Source organism: Muntiacus reevesi, chromosome 15 (assembly GCF_963930625.1).
Source record: "Muntiacus reevesi chromosome 15, mMunRee1.1, whole genome shotgun sequence".
NCBI classification, from domain to species: domain Eukaryota; kingdom Metazoa; phylum Chordata; class Mammalia; order Artiodactyla; family Cervidae; genus Muntiacus; species Muntiacus reevesi.
The window spans coordinates 5421055-5436142 of NC_089263.1; the positions used below are offsets into that span (position 1 = coordinate 5421055).

The 15088-nt window shown below is 45.9% G+C and overlaps 1 protein-coding gene across 2 annotated transcripts in view; it reads left to right on the forward strand.

Annotated features, from left to right (window-relative positions):
* The window catches only part of ADAMTS17 (ADAM metallopeptidase with thrombospondin type 1 motif 17), a 388819-nt gene that overhangs the window by 6093 nt on the left and 367638 nt on the right, over window positions 1-15088 (forward strand). For both annotated transcript variants that reach the window (XM_065906211.1, XM_065906212.1), the window contains exon 3: window positions 5278-5431. In XM_065906211.1, the coding sequence (XP_065762283.1) occupies window positions 5278-5431 (154 nt within the window). The remainder of the gene's footprint in view (window positions 1-5277; window positions 5432-15088) is intronic.

Sequence of the window (15088 nt, forward strand, 5' to 3'; positions counted from 1 at the left end):
GGGTGGGGAGGGGGTGTTGGGCGGAAGGAAGCAGGGTGGGGTGGGCTTGGCTCTGGGTCTAGTGGGGCGGGGTGGGAGCAGAGATAGCAGAGTCTCCGGGCCAGGGCCTTCCCTAAGTCAGGGCCCTGCAAGTTGGGATGGAGGTGGGGGCAGACTGAATGGACAGGTGTATGGAATGGAGGAGGCCGGGCCAGGGTGCCCACGCAGAGTTCATCCTTTATGAGCGGTTCTCCGCCCTGAGCTGGCATCGGTGTTCCCGGCAGCATTTGCTACCTGGCTTGCTGGGCCCCATCCCCCAGGTTTTCTGACCCATCTGGCGGTAGCCCCGAGAGCTTGAGCTCTGACAGGTTCTCAGGTGCTGCTGCTGGTCGGGGACCATTTTGAGGATCACTGGCCTGGAGACCACGAGGCTACTGACCAGGGAGCCCCTGGTGAGAGCAGTGTGGGGAGGACAGGAGCAGGGGGCGTTTGGAAGGGCGAGGCGATGGGCCTCAAGGCTTGGGTGGTAGAAGCAGAGAGGAAGGCTACATGAGAGGGGTCTGAAGGAGGGGGGTCTGTGACTGACTGTCTAGTGGTAGAATCGGGGGGCCTGACTTTGGAGTAAAGACCGAGAATCTGTGTTCAGACCAATTGACGTTTGCAGAGGCAGCAACGCAACCCTGAAAGGGGGGCTCCTTTTGGAGGTTGGGAGGCCCCTCATGCCTGTGCTGTATCAGGGTTGCTCCTTCTGGGACAGGTTTGAGCCCCCCGCCCCCGCCCCGCCCCCCCCCCCCCCCGCCACCGAAAGTCTGAGGCCAGTGTAGCAGGGCCTGCAGCCCCAGGACTGTTTTACCTTCTTGGGAGCAGACTTGCTCTCTCCTCTCCAACCCGCTGCACTCACCCATGCACGGGGAGGAGGCCCCCGAAGGTCCGGTTCAGTGAACCCAGGAGCCGTAGCCTCCTGAAAAGGAGAGGCTTGGGAGGCTCCCTGGGCACTGAAGTCCCCGTGTGGCCTTTGTAGGATGGCGAGGTCACCAGTCACGAGGCAGGTCCCCCAGACAGAGGGCAGAGCATCAGCATGCATGCAACAGAGTTTCTTAAACGCATTTTTCATGTTATGCAAAGAAGTCTTGCTAATGTTAGGAACTTGCAAACCTTTCTAACCTTCATTCACTTTTCCAGTTGCAGGGAGAGCTAGTCCTGCTTCAGGAGGTGGGGTGGGGTTAATAATACTCAGATTATAATGCTGTCTTAAAGCAGCCCTGAAACCCCCAAAGCCAGCTTCCAGAACAAAGGGAACTGAAAGGGAACCACTCAGAACTTTTGTAATATTAGGTTACACCTGATACATTTTATTTGCCCCAAGCTTCTTTAAAGGTAAAGCATCTGCCTGCCATGCAGGAGACCTGGGTTTGATCCCTGGGTCGGGAAGATCCCCTGGAGAAGGAAATGGCAACCCACACCAGCACTCTTGCCTGGAAAATTTCATGGATGGAGGCGGCCGGTGGGCTACAGTCCATGGGCTCACGGAGTCACACACGACTGAGCAACTGCGACAAACTTCTTTAGTAGGATACCAAATCTTAGAAGATGTAAGATTTCTCTCTTCATTTCATCAAGGATTGTTGTCTCCTTTAAAAGCCAGAGGCCTCTGGGTTTCCAGTCCTGTCTTCCAGTGGAGTCCAGTCCCCTTCAGATGGGGTCTGCAGCACTCTTGCGTATACTGTGATCTGAGGCATTTCCTTGCTGCTGTCTGTGGAACAGGGAGGCCTTGCAAGAGCACTTCCCAGTGGCTCACTTCTCGGTGAGCAGAGGAGTAGTGCAAACCCAGCAAGCCCTGCTCATCTCCTGGGCCACAGGGCAGAATGCCCCGTCAGGAAGGCCCAGGCTGGTGCAGCTGCTCCGCGCCCAGGGTACCTCCCGATGCTGGATCGACACGGGAGGTGGCTGCCTCTCCGGCAGCCAGCTGGAAGCTAGGAAAGTGGTTCTTGACCCTGGCTGCATCAGAGTCTCCCAGTGAGCTTAAAAAAACACCAGTGCCTGAGTTTCACCCCCAGGGATCTAACTCACATGGCCTGGAGTGGGGCCTGGGCCTCAGGAGTTCTCAGAACCAGCCGGGCGGCAGCAGCATGCAGCCGGGGACAGGACCGCGGCCGCAGGGCTGCGAGAGTGCCGTGCTGGGGCCTTCTGGTCCGCGCCGGCCCGTCCAGTGCGTGCTGTTCCGCCCGTTTCATTTGATCCATCCCAGTACAGTCCCGTTCACTCACGTTTTTCTTGAGTCAGTCTTCTGTGGCAGACATTGGAAACATAAGGAGGCATAATTCTGATCCTGCCTCAAAAGCACGAACTATGCCCTGGGCTGTGACAGATGCCCTCTAACACAGCGGGTAGTGGGCTGGGACAGAGTGCCAGCGAAGGGGACTGGTTTTTGTAGGGAAAGGGGCGGGAGAGGATGGTTAGGGAAAGGGCTGACAGGTTTCTCCCCTGTGCTGGATTGTGTGTGTGTGTGTGTGTGTGTGCATGTGTGTATATGTCTGTGCATGTGTGTATATGTATCTGTGTGCATGTGTGTATGCATGTATGTCTGTATGTGTATTTGTGTACATGTATGTCTCTGTGTGTGTCTATGTGTGTGTATGTCTGTGTGTGTGTGTGGCAGGGAGGGGGGTGGTGGTGGTGGAGACAGCACTTTTCACAGAACGTCTTATCACTGCAATGACCCAGTGGGTGTTGGGGCTTCAGGGTGCCCACTGGCAGCGCCTGGGGAGGGCAGGGGCGAGTCCCTCCTCGTGGTGGCTTCTGGGCGGGCAGGCTGTGCCCTATGCCCCCTCCAGATGCTCGTTCTGGCCACAGGCCTGCTTGAAATTCTGGGCCCAAGGGGGCGCATGACTGCGTGGTTGAGTACAGGTCTTTGGCCCATGTGTCTGTCTCACCAAATTTGCTATTCTTTTTCCTGAGTAGTTGAAACCAGCATGTGGGTCCCTGTGAAAATGATCCTCTAAGGCAAAAACGCCACCAGGAGGTAGGACCGTGGTTATGTGTGTGTCTGGTGTGTGTGTGTGTGTGTGTGTGCACATGCACGTGCCTGTAGGCTTTCTTACCATGGTGAGATTCTCTGTGCTGTGTCACGCCAGCACTACTGGCTAGCTGGTCTTTGACCCTGCGGCTCGGACGCTGGCCTGAGTGGAGGATAACTGGCTTGGAAAGTGCTAGACACAAGGGGGGCTTTGCCCTCCCGCAGCCCGAGCATTTTGGGAGGTTGGGACCCTGTCAGAATGGAGCGTGTCCTCCAGGGAGCATGGCCTCCTTCCATGCGGGCCCATCTGCCAACTTTGTTTCAACCATGGACATTTCCACTGACAGTTCTCGAGGGGTTCTGCCCTGAGGCTTTCCGGTGGGGATCTGCACTGGCCCCCACAACCACCTCCCTGAAGTGTCACAGTGAACAAACTCAGGTTTTAACTTCAAAGGAGACGGGAGAAAGCCGTGCTTCCCGGCAGGTCATGCAGTACCACTTTAAGACAGTTTTATTTGGGCAGTAAAATCTCTTGAGTTGTTCTTGGCAGAAGTTCTAATGAAATGGAAACCTTGCAATCTGCTTAGAGCAGTAAGTATGGTCTCACCCTGTGATTTGAGGACTAAAACTTGTAGGCGATCTTCATAATTGATCTGATTTATTTCCAAAGGATTCGTATCGATGCATCCTTTCAGAAGGTAGAGGAGTCTGTATCCCTTGGTGTGAGTAAACTTTGTACCTGAGGCTGGAGGAATTGCTGAGCTGTGGTGGAGACCAGTGCTTCTCAAAGTGTGGTCCTCAGGCCTACAGCAGCAGTATCACTTGGGGACTTGTTAGAAATGAGTGTTCTTGGTGAGCATCCATGCCCTCCAGGTGATTTTGATGCACACTGGAGTTTGAGAGGCATTGCTTTAGTATGTTTACAGCTTTTAGAAAGTAGTGTGGAGAGAGAGAGAAGCAGGGATGTCTGTGACCGCCTAAGACACATTGGCTCTATCTCCTGAACCCGTGCTGGCAAAAGTGGTCCCGAATGAACCCAGAGCAGGGTCTGTGGGCTGCAGGGTCCAGCGGGCAAACATGGATAATACCCAGTCAGGTTCCTTATGGGAGGTTTACCTTGTTTTGTTGATGACTCAGAGGGAAGCTAGCGGCAAGTATCCTGGGAAGGAGGGCAGACTTTCAATGCTGTCAACATTGGTTCCAAATGAAGGGAAAAGTTCTCTGCATTGTGTATATGTTTTTAAAAATTAATAGTCATTCCACTAAAGCGGCAAGTTAAGAATCCTAGTCTTTAAGTTTTTCGTTCAATTTACAAATCATGTTATCATTATAATCTAGCAAGTTTTTGAAATTCTTTTTAAGGAGCTTTTGGATAACATTTGATCCTGTTTACAAATCTGGTGATGAACAACATTTAAACCTTTAAAACCATGTTTAGAAATTTAGCATATTCAGTTTCATTTTCAAGTTCTTTTGTAGTCTGATTAAAGAATAAATCCTTTGCAAGAACTTAAATGGTTCTTGTAAATAATGAGTTACTAGTCTTGTAAAGAAGTCTTAAGTTCTCTTATACACTCTGATACTGCTTACAAACCTGATAAGATTTTAAAATTACAGGTCTAAATCACTGATGTACTTTAAATTAGAACCCAAATCTAATTCATTAGGTACTCTGCCAAGTTCTCTTGAAACACTGAAGAAAAGCTACAAATGTCCTATCACCAAACTATTAACACTAAGATCTGACTCCATCCTCTCTAATTCTGGTAATCCCCAGGGATAATAAAATTATAAATAGTCTAAGGAGTGATTCTAAATAGTCTAAACAGTGATCCCTAGGGATATATATATATATATATATATATATATATATATATATATATACACACACACACTTTTTTTTCTTATTCAGGATATAATTGTCATTCATTCCCAACACTTTTGGAGGTACCTTCTCAGGCTGACTTTTGGGGGATGACTTAAAAATAGTTTAATAAGTTTTTAAAAAAAAAAAACAAAAACAGAATAATATATCTTTGAAAGTGAACACAGAGAACGGGAGCTGTTGTGCCTCAGCCTCTGCCTTCCATCGCCTGATCCCCGGCACGACTGCTGGATCACACATGAGCTCATTCCTGGGCTCCATGAATTCTCGGACCCTGCAGAGCTGCAGACCCATTGCGGGCCCAGGCCTCGGTGGGGTGGCCTCCCCAGCCTCTGCCGCTGGTCCTGGATGGGCGCGAGTGAGGATGACTGACATCTGCTTTTCTCTTTCTGGGCAGGTTGGCCTCATCCAGCTTGGGCAGGAGCAGGTGCTCATCCAGCCCCTCAACAGTTCCCAGGGACAAGAGCATCTGGTCAGCCGCAAGTGGTCCTTGACACCCAGCCCCTCTCCTGAGGCCCAGATGCCAGGGCAGCTCTGCAAGGTCCTCACAGGTGAGTCTGGGAAACAGCGTGAATGACTCACAGCACGTGCCCATTTGATACTGTCAAGCATCCCTAGACCATCCCCATTGATGTGTCTCCAAATGTACTGAAATCCTATGAGCAAGAACTTAGCTTTCCTGTGTTTTGAAAGCTATTTTTTTTTTATTGCCCATAAGACCACTTTCTTTTCCTTTCCATGTGTATTTATATCAGTGTTTCATGTGTAGTAGCCCTTTGAAAAAAGGCATTTGTAGAAATAACCAAGGATCTCTTTGTTATATCTCAATTTTATAGACCAGGAGCAAGTTGAGGCTTGAAAAACCTCAGTGGCTTATCATTGGCAAACCCAAGGTTGGTGGCAGAGCTCCAGTAATTCCTTCCCTGCACACCTTGGCCAGAGCGTGCTCTTCTATACAGCAGTCCTCAGTCTTGGCTGCACTGATCAGAGTCAGCTGGGGAGGTTAGGAAACAGTGGTTCTCAAAGTGTGATCCCTGGGCCAGTAGCACCAGCATCACCAGGGAGTCTGTTGGAACTGCGTGTTCTCATATACCCCTCCCCAGCCCAGCCTGAATCAGAGACCATGGCAGTGGGGCCAGGTAAATCTGATCAAGTTAGGGGTGAGAGCCATTGTTTTAAAAAGTGGTGTGCACCAGCCAGTCCCCCCAAATCCTGATCTAGTTGGTCTGGGCGTGACTTGGGTGTGTTTTTAAAGGTGGTTCTGATGAGCAGTCTGGGCTGAGAACCCAGGGTTCTTGTACTCTATGGCTCTGTTTGGACAGCCTGTGGATTACCGTCAGTGTTTAAGGACCTCTAACGGTGCTAGATCACTAGCCGTCTGCCTGTCGGTGTCCCTTGATGAAGATGATAGTCTACTGCTCACAGGTGGTGCTTCCTCCCTTTTGGGTCAGCCTTGGTGGATCATTTTTTTCTCTATCTCCTCTCAAAGTGAATGACTAGTGATCATTCTAAATCTGTGCGATTTCTGCATCTGCTCTGAAAATATTGTTTTGGAGACAGAGGTTCTCAACTCTGGCTGTCCATTGGTATCACCTGGGGCACCTTAACAACTAGTCACACCCAGGTCCTGTCCCCAGAGAGCCACTTTCATTGGTCTGGGGTGCAGCCGGGGCATCTGGCAATTTGAAACCTCCCCAGGTGGGTCTAATGCTCAGCTGGCGCTGAGAACTACTGCACTCAGACGTTCTAAACAGGAGTAATAGCACCTGTGGACCATTGGAAGCAGGGCTCTCTCAGGTGAGAACCACCAAGCAGGGCCAAGAGCAAATGTGTTTTATTCTTACTTTCCCTCTACTCGAGCCAGTGCTGCTCAGCTGCTAGTCACTGACCAGAGACCTGGGGTGCCTGTGGGTGGTATCATGGAATATTTGTCTGACTACCAGCTGCCATCCTCTTTGGGGCCGTGATACCAAGGATTGCTGACTATATGATAAATTGTGCTGGTATTTGCATTTTTGTCCCTAAGGTTCGTATGGAGGCACTCTTGAGAGACTGTCTTGCCTTTAGTGAAGGAAATAAAATGTGCAAAGCCAGGGTAAGGGAGGATGTGATGGAAATTAAGTTGAAACAAGAGTGGTCATGCAAGGCTGCAGAGAGAAATTTCTGAATTTGCCTAAAAAATAACCCTCTTCCCAGCCCCCAGATCTCTCATCAACATGCTCTGCCATGCAGGAGCAAGTGTTTGTTTAAGGTGATGCCAGCTCAGGCTCTGTCTTGGGTAGGAACACAGACTTAGGAGAAAAGTATAGATTTTGCTTCTGGTCCTTCTTGCCCTGTGTGAAATACTCAGTAAACTTTGTTGCTGTGTGAAGAAAGACAACAGGCCTTCTCAGAGGCTTAGCTAATAAGCAGTTAATTAGGCCCTATCTAGTTTGGATTAACTTTTAAATGTTGCGGGTTTAAAAACTGGAAAAATTAATTTACTGGGACGCCAGCAGAATACATTCTTGATGTATTTCCTGGAAAGAATTATCAGATTAATTCATGATTTCCTGTGGGAGCGTGTTCTTTACTGCAGTCATCAGTGTCGTATGCCTTCTCACTGATCTTGTGTTGTCCCAGCCCTGGACATGGCCTGCAGGTGGGCAGCTGGCTCAGGCAGGTGAGGAGCAGTCTGATAACTCTTTCTGCTCCATGAAGCACTCAGTTGATCTGCTGATTGAGTCTAGGTAAGCCACCATGTTGTCTAGGGGCAGAGAGGCTGACACAGGAAAGGCTACCTGGGAGGAATCACTGCCTTCTATTTTGTACCACAGAGGCTGCATTTCTAGCTCAGAGGCTAGAGGCTAAAAGATTCGGGGCTTCCAGAGAGGGGACAGGCAGATCCTATTTCCTTTATAGCTTCTTTTAGGACCTTATAAATTAATTCATAAAATATCACTCCAGCTTGGAACTTGGCATGAAAAAATGGAGCCTGTGAGCCTTTTTTCCTTTTCCTTCCTTTCTTTTTTTTTTTGGTGAGCATGAGTATTTGAAAATATTTTTGGCTATTCTCAAACACTAAAATGGTACTTTGGATGTTTTGAAATGATACTTGATTTTTTTGAGTGGTTATTTTGACTTCAAAACTTTTTGTCTGCCTGCTATGCTTATTTTAATCTCTTCATTCAGATTCAGTTTAGAATCTTCCCACTAGCACTTTCATGGTTTTTAAGTAACAGTTTGAATCTCTTCTCATTCACTATGGTAGATGTAAACATGTGGATGGTTGAAGTAGATTGTAAAATAATAAAACTAGTTTTCTATGAGGCACTGTCAAAATAGGAACACTGCAGTGTTTTGCATGGTGGTGGGCTCTTTAGAACACAGACGCATCAATCCCATTCTGTGAAGTCATTGATGTCTATTTTTATCATTTGTTTTGTTATGATTGTTTTAAAAATAGTGCAATTATTTTATAGTATTGTTTCATTCATTTATAGCATTCTAAAGTTAATTTTAGTGAGTGTTCAGAGGATATCATAATGACTCAGAAATTGGGTATTGTCAATTTATGCAAGAATTTGCATGTGTAATAATACCTGTATATACTCTGTAAAAAAAATTGGCTGGAAGCTGTGCTTTGTGTCACTTTAGATTCATTTGGTTGGAAATGACAGAAATCAAACTGGCTTAAACACTAAATGACGTCACTGCCATGGGCCCCTGGAGCTGAGGAGCAGAGTAGGAGATTGGACCTCAGGTCAGCCTTGGCCACGGCAGTTCTGTATCTGACAGCTTTGTCCTAGCTGGCTTCTCTTCTGGTGATAAAGCGGTCCCTGGGATGAGGAGCTGAACCCTTCTGTTTAATCAAGAGTTCGGGTGGGTTGACTTGGATCGTGACTTGAACTCCTTTTGGTTCGCCCCTGGTTTCAAATGTCTTGCGGCAGGAGTGTAAGAGCTTCACACAGTCTACCTGACTGTGGAGATGTCACTCTGCTTTCCATCCTCTCCTGACTTCCTGTAGGTCAGGTGCAAGTCTGGTGGAGTAGATTCAGGCACCTCTAATCCAGATTGAGTGCCTCCTCCTAGCTCATGTGGTGGGTGAGACTTTGGCTGGCTCCTTCTGACTTCACCGAGCCCTTGTCAGATGCCTGTCAATGCCTCACCCCACCTGTGTCCCAGGGGTACACTTGGCTGCTGGCCTTTGCTCAGTGGGAAGGGCTCAGTCCCTCCGACATCTGTCACCTCTAAAGTCGTTGGAGACCTCAGGTCTCCAGTGTGTAAAGCAAAATATGGTTTTGTCATTTATCCAGTGGTTTTGTTGTTTCAATGGTGGTGATGATCTTCCATGTTTTTCTGCATCTTAAATGGAAGAAGAAGCCAAGAAAAGTGGAATTAAATTTGTACCTTGCGTTTTTCATGTTAGTATTTTAAGTATGTACTCATATATAAAATATTAGGTCTGAAAAGAGACCCTGATACTTTAGAATCATTGTTCCTGAGAAGGAGAAAGAAGAGGGAGGCTGGAGACCCACCTCTCGCCCCCTCGCCTGTGACCCCAGAAGGGTCCCTCGACATCTCCGTACCCTGTGTTGGTATGCTGGGGCTGCTGGAACACACGGCCACGGCCCAGCAGCGTGACCAGCAGACACTTGTTTCCTCACAGTTCTGGATCTAGAACTCCGAGGCCACGGGGTCAGAGGGTAGGTGTCCTCTGCGGCCCCTCTCATTAGCTTGTAGGTGGCTGTCTGCTCCTCTCGTGGTCTCTTGGTCTGCGCGTGTCTGTATCCTGATCTCTAATGTCAATAATGTTGGAGCCCAACCTCATGACCCCATTTCCACTTGATCACCTCTTTAAACACCCTGTCTTCAAACATGGTCACAGTCAAAGGTGCTGAGGGTTAGAGTATCCAGTTCAGCCACAACAGCCTCTGTTTTCTCATCTGTGACACTGATGTGATGCCAGTCTTGTCTGCTTCTCAGGGTTATTGCTGAAGAACACAGAGGTGAGAAAGTGATGGTACCACTTTCAGCCACATTGGTTGGGGGCATGTTCATAAAAACACTTACACATACCTAAGAGAAAAACAAACTTGGAGGAAATTGGGAATGGGCTGAACAGAGGGACCATTCCTATAAGAATAGATATCATAGTTGGCTTGTTCATCATCTATTCATGGTTTGTTCTTGATAAATAAATGGAAAAGAAGCTGTGTAGCCTCAGGCAAGTTTAGAAAGGATTGGGCCACTGGTTTCATCATTTGCAGCACACTAATATCTACCTCTTGGGGGTTTGTGTGCTTTAAATGAGATAATGCATACTTGTCACTTAGCAACCAGCAAATATTATTTGCAGCTGCTGTGGTTATAATTATGATTCCTACCCCCATTCTTTAATATCAGGGGACGACTTCAGTGCCCTTATTTTGTACTAAGTGGGAAAGAAAGAGAAACTCTGTAGAGCACTGAGCTGAAAGCTTAAAGTTCTCATTATTATTCTTGAATCTCTCATTCTTGCCTCTTGAGAAAATCTGTAATGCAATGAGAGAATCTTAGTGTTTACAGACTGAAAGTTAACCCTAGAGGTCATATGCTCTTGTTTTTGTTTATTCGGTCATCAAGTGTTCATTGACCCTCTAGACATAGATCATAACTGTGGTGAATGTGATACAGCATGGTCCCTGCCTCCAGGAAGCTTGTAGAGGAGCTAGAAATAAGTGAAGGTAGCAGGTATAAATTAATTTTAGTTGTAAAATACTTTGTAAAAACTAAAATACTTTTTTAGTTATACAAACAGGTGGGAAAAAACACAAAACAAAAACTGAAAGCCCATATTCTCAGCATTCAGACTTAACCAATGTTAAGATCTGGTCACATCTGCTTCAGAACATTTTTTTTTTTTTAGAGAAATTCATATTTATGGGTATGACTTCGTATCCTTCCACCCCACCTCTGTTATCCCCATAGCTTACTGCCCAGAAGAAACCACCGTCCTGAGGTTGGTGTGAATCCTTCCTGTCCATGTTTTATGAACTGTTACAGTAATTGTGATATATAGTCATAAACTAGATGTTGTGTTGTTTTGTATGTTTTAAAATTTGCACAAATGGCTGCATACTGTGCAGTTTGCTTTTATTATAATAATATTTTTTAGGTTTATCCATGTTAGTGCAAATCTAGTTTATTTTAACTGTAGAAATCTGTCTGTTTCATTAATCTTTTCAAAGCACTTGCTTTGGTTTTATATTTTTCTTCGTTACTACTTTTTTGATTTCCATTTTATTTAATTTCTATCTGTTTTATTTTATTTTACATTCTCTGGATATAATCCTGTTGCCTTTTCCCTAACTTTTTGAGTAAAATACTTAGCTCATTAAACTTTATCTCTTAATTTTTCCTGTATATATTTAAGACTATACATTTCCCCGTAAGCATACCTGCATACCTTTAACCCGGAGGAGGGCATGGCAGCCCCCTCCAGTGTTTTTGCCTGGAGAGTCCCATGAACAGAGGGGCCTGGTGGGTTACGGTCCATGGGGTCACAGGGAGCTGGACACGACTGAATCGACTGCGCAGCGGCAGCAACAGCATGCCTCTGATTGCATACAAGTTTTGACATATAATATTTCCAGTATCCAGTCCTAGATATTCTCCAGGATTCATAATAATTTTCTCCTAGAGGGGCAGTACAGTGTAGATACTTAAGAATTTACAGATAGGTCTACTGGGTTTGAATTCCTGCCTTAAGCCACTTACTGGCTTGAATGACCTTGAGTAGTTTATGTAATCCTTTTGTACCTAAATTTCTTTATTTGTAAAAATGATAACAGTTGCATGTACTTTATAGAATTATTAAGATGGTTAAATAAATTAATGTATAATGCACTTACAATAATGTGTGGCACTAAGTATTCTCTATTATCTATTATCATTATAGCTTTATATTACTTATACATTTTTATCATATGTTTTTACCACCTTTCAAAAATGCATTTGTAGTTCTCTGTTTAGCAGTTAAAGAATGTGGTCCATGTCAAGTTTTCCATTTGGTTCTCTTTTTTTGTAATTTTAGGATCTTTACTGAGATTTCCTGTATTTTCATTTATCAAGAGCATATTTTCCTTTAAATCTTTAGGCATGGTGATAACAGTTGCTTTAAAATTTTTGTCTACTCTTCTGACAGCTGGATTCTCTTGGGATTTTTTTTTTCGTCCATTCACTGTCTTTTCTGTTGAAAATGGATCACATCTTCCTGGTTATTCATGTATCAAGTAATTTTGGAATGTGTTCTGGGTGTAAATGTAGTATTTTGAAGTGGATTCTATTCTTCTGGAGTATTTTAGCTGCCAATCTAATACTCTTGGACTCAAACTGCAAAATTTATCTCTAGGGCAACATCTCAAATCTCAGTTCTGTCCTTTTATCCTTGCCTAAAGTCTCTTCCATTAGGGATCATTTAGAGATTTTGATGTAACTGATACACAGAATTTGGGCTCCCTCCTTTCAGAGCTCTCCTTTTTGATATGCCCCCCTTAGTTTCTAGTCAGCTTTTTGCTCTGAACTCTGCCCTCTGGTTCTTTAGGGCTGAGAGTTGTGGGAATTCTACTGGAGTATACCAGTGACCTGGAGTATAACTCTGACCAGGAGTATAACTGACCTGGACTATGACTCTGACCTGGAGTATAACTATGACCTGGAGTATAACTCTGACCTGGAGTATAGCCCTGACCTGGAGTATAGCCCTGACCAGGAGTAAAACTGACCTGGACTATGACTCTGACCTGGAGTATAACTCTGACCTGGAGTATAGCCCAGACCAGGAGTATAACTCTGACCTGGAGTATAACTCTGACCTGGAGTATAGCTCTGACCTGGAGTATAGCACTGACCTGGAGTATAGCACTGACCTGGAGTATAACTCTGACCTGGAGTATAGCACTGACCTGGAGTATAACTCTGACCTGGAGTATAGCACTGACCTGGAGTATAGCACTGACCTGGAGTATAACTCTGACCTGGAGTATAGCTCTGACCTGGAGTATAGCCCAGACCAGGAGTATAACTCTGACCTGGAGTATAACTCTGACCTGGAGTATAACTCTGACCCGGAGTATAGCACTGATCAGGAGTATAACTCTGACCTGGAGTATAGCTCTGACCTGGAGTATAACTGACCTGGACTATGACTCTGACCTGGAGTATAGCTCTGACCTGGAGTATAACTGACCTGGACTATGACCTGGAGTATAACTATGACCTGGAGTATAACTCTGACCTGGAGTATAGCCCTGACCTGGAGTATAGCCCTGACCAGGAGTATAACTGACCTGGACTATGACTCTGACCTGGAGTATAGCCCAGACCAGGAGTATAACTCTGACCTGGAGTATAGCACTGACCTGGAGTATAGCTCTGACCTGGAGTATAACTCTGACCTGGAGTATAGCACTGACCTGAAGTATAACTCTGACCTGGAGTATAACTCTGACCTGGAGTATAGCTCTGACCTGGAGTATAGCCCAGACCAGGAGTATAACTCTGACCTGGAGTATAACTCTGACCCGGAGTATAGCACTGATCAGGAGTATAACTCTGACCTGGAGTATAGCCCTGACCAGGAGTATAACTGACCTGGACTATGACTCTGACCTGGAGTATAGCCCAGACCAGGAGTATAACTCTGACCTGGAGTATAACTCTGACCTGGAGTATAGCACTGACCTGGAGTATAGCACTGACCTGGAGTATAACTCTGACCTGGAGTATAGCACTGACCTGGAGTATAACTCTGACCTGGAGTATAACTCTGACCTGGAGTATAGCTCTGACCTGGAGTATAGCCCAGACCAGGAGTATAACTCTGACCTGGAGTATAACTCTGACCTGGAGTATAGCCCTGACCAGGAGTATAACTCTGACCTGGAGTATAACTCTGACCTGGAGTATAGCTCTGACCTGGAGTATAGCCCTGACCAGGAGTATAACTGACCTGGACTATGACTCTGACCTGGAGTATAACTCTGACCTGGAGTATAGCCCAGACCAGGAGTATAACTCTGACCTGGAGTATAACTCTGACCCGGAGTATAGCACTGATCAGGAGTATAACTCTGACCTGGAGTATAGCTCTGACCTGGAGTATAACTCTGACCTGGAGTATAGCACTGACCAGGAGTATAACTCTGACCTGGTGTATAACTCTGACCCAGAGTATAACTCTGACCAGGAGTATAACTCTGACCTGGAGTATAACTCTGACCTGGAGTGTAACTCTGACCTGGAGTATAGCACTGACCAGGAGTATAACTCTGACCTGGTGTATAACTCTGACCCGGAGTATAACTCTGACCAGGAGTATAACTCTGACCTGGAGTATAGCACTGACCAGGAGTATAACTCTGACCTGGTGTATAACTCTGACCCGGAGTATAACTCTGACCCGGAGTATAACTCTGACCCAGAGTATAGCACTGACCAGGAGTATAACTCTGACCTGGTGTATAACTCTGACCCGGAGTATAACTCTGACCCGGAGTATAGCACTGACCAGGAGTATAACTCTGACCTGGAGTATAGCACTGACCTGGAGTATAACTCTGACCCGGAGTATAGCACTGACCAGGAGTATAACTCTGACCTGGAGTATAGCACTGACCTGGAGTATAACTCTGACCCGGAGTATAGCACTGATCAGAAGTATAGCTCTGACCTGGAGTATAGCTCTGACCTGGAGTATAATTCTGACCTGGAGTAAAACTCTGACCTGGAGTATAGCACTGACCTGGAGTATAGCACTGACCTGGAGTATAACTCTGATCCGGAGTATAACTCTGACCTGGAGTATAACTCTGACCTGGAGTATATATAGCACTAACTAGGCCTGCATTCAGTCCCCTGTGCTCTTGTGTTCTTCCAAGCATTGAGTTCCCACCAAAATCTTCCTGCATTAGCTTACTTTCCAGTAACTTAGGGGAGTTTTGTTTTTTTTAAGTTTACAGTTGCTCTCTGTAGGAGGTATAGGTCTGATAGAAGCTTGTTGGCCTGCATTTCATATGATATTGATTCTTTGCTCATGGTTGAGATTTGCATTGTTGTTTAAAAGATAGGTATTTTAGTTTTAACAGATGTTTTATATGTAAATTAAAAGAATATTCTTTAATTGTGAACATCATTCTATATACATTAAATTATTGTGATGACAAAATCATTCATATCCTCATTGTTTT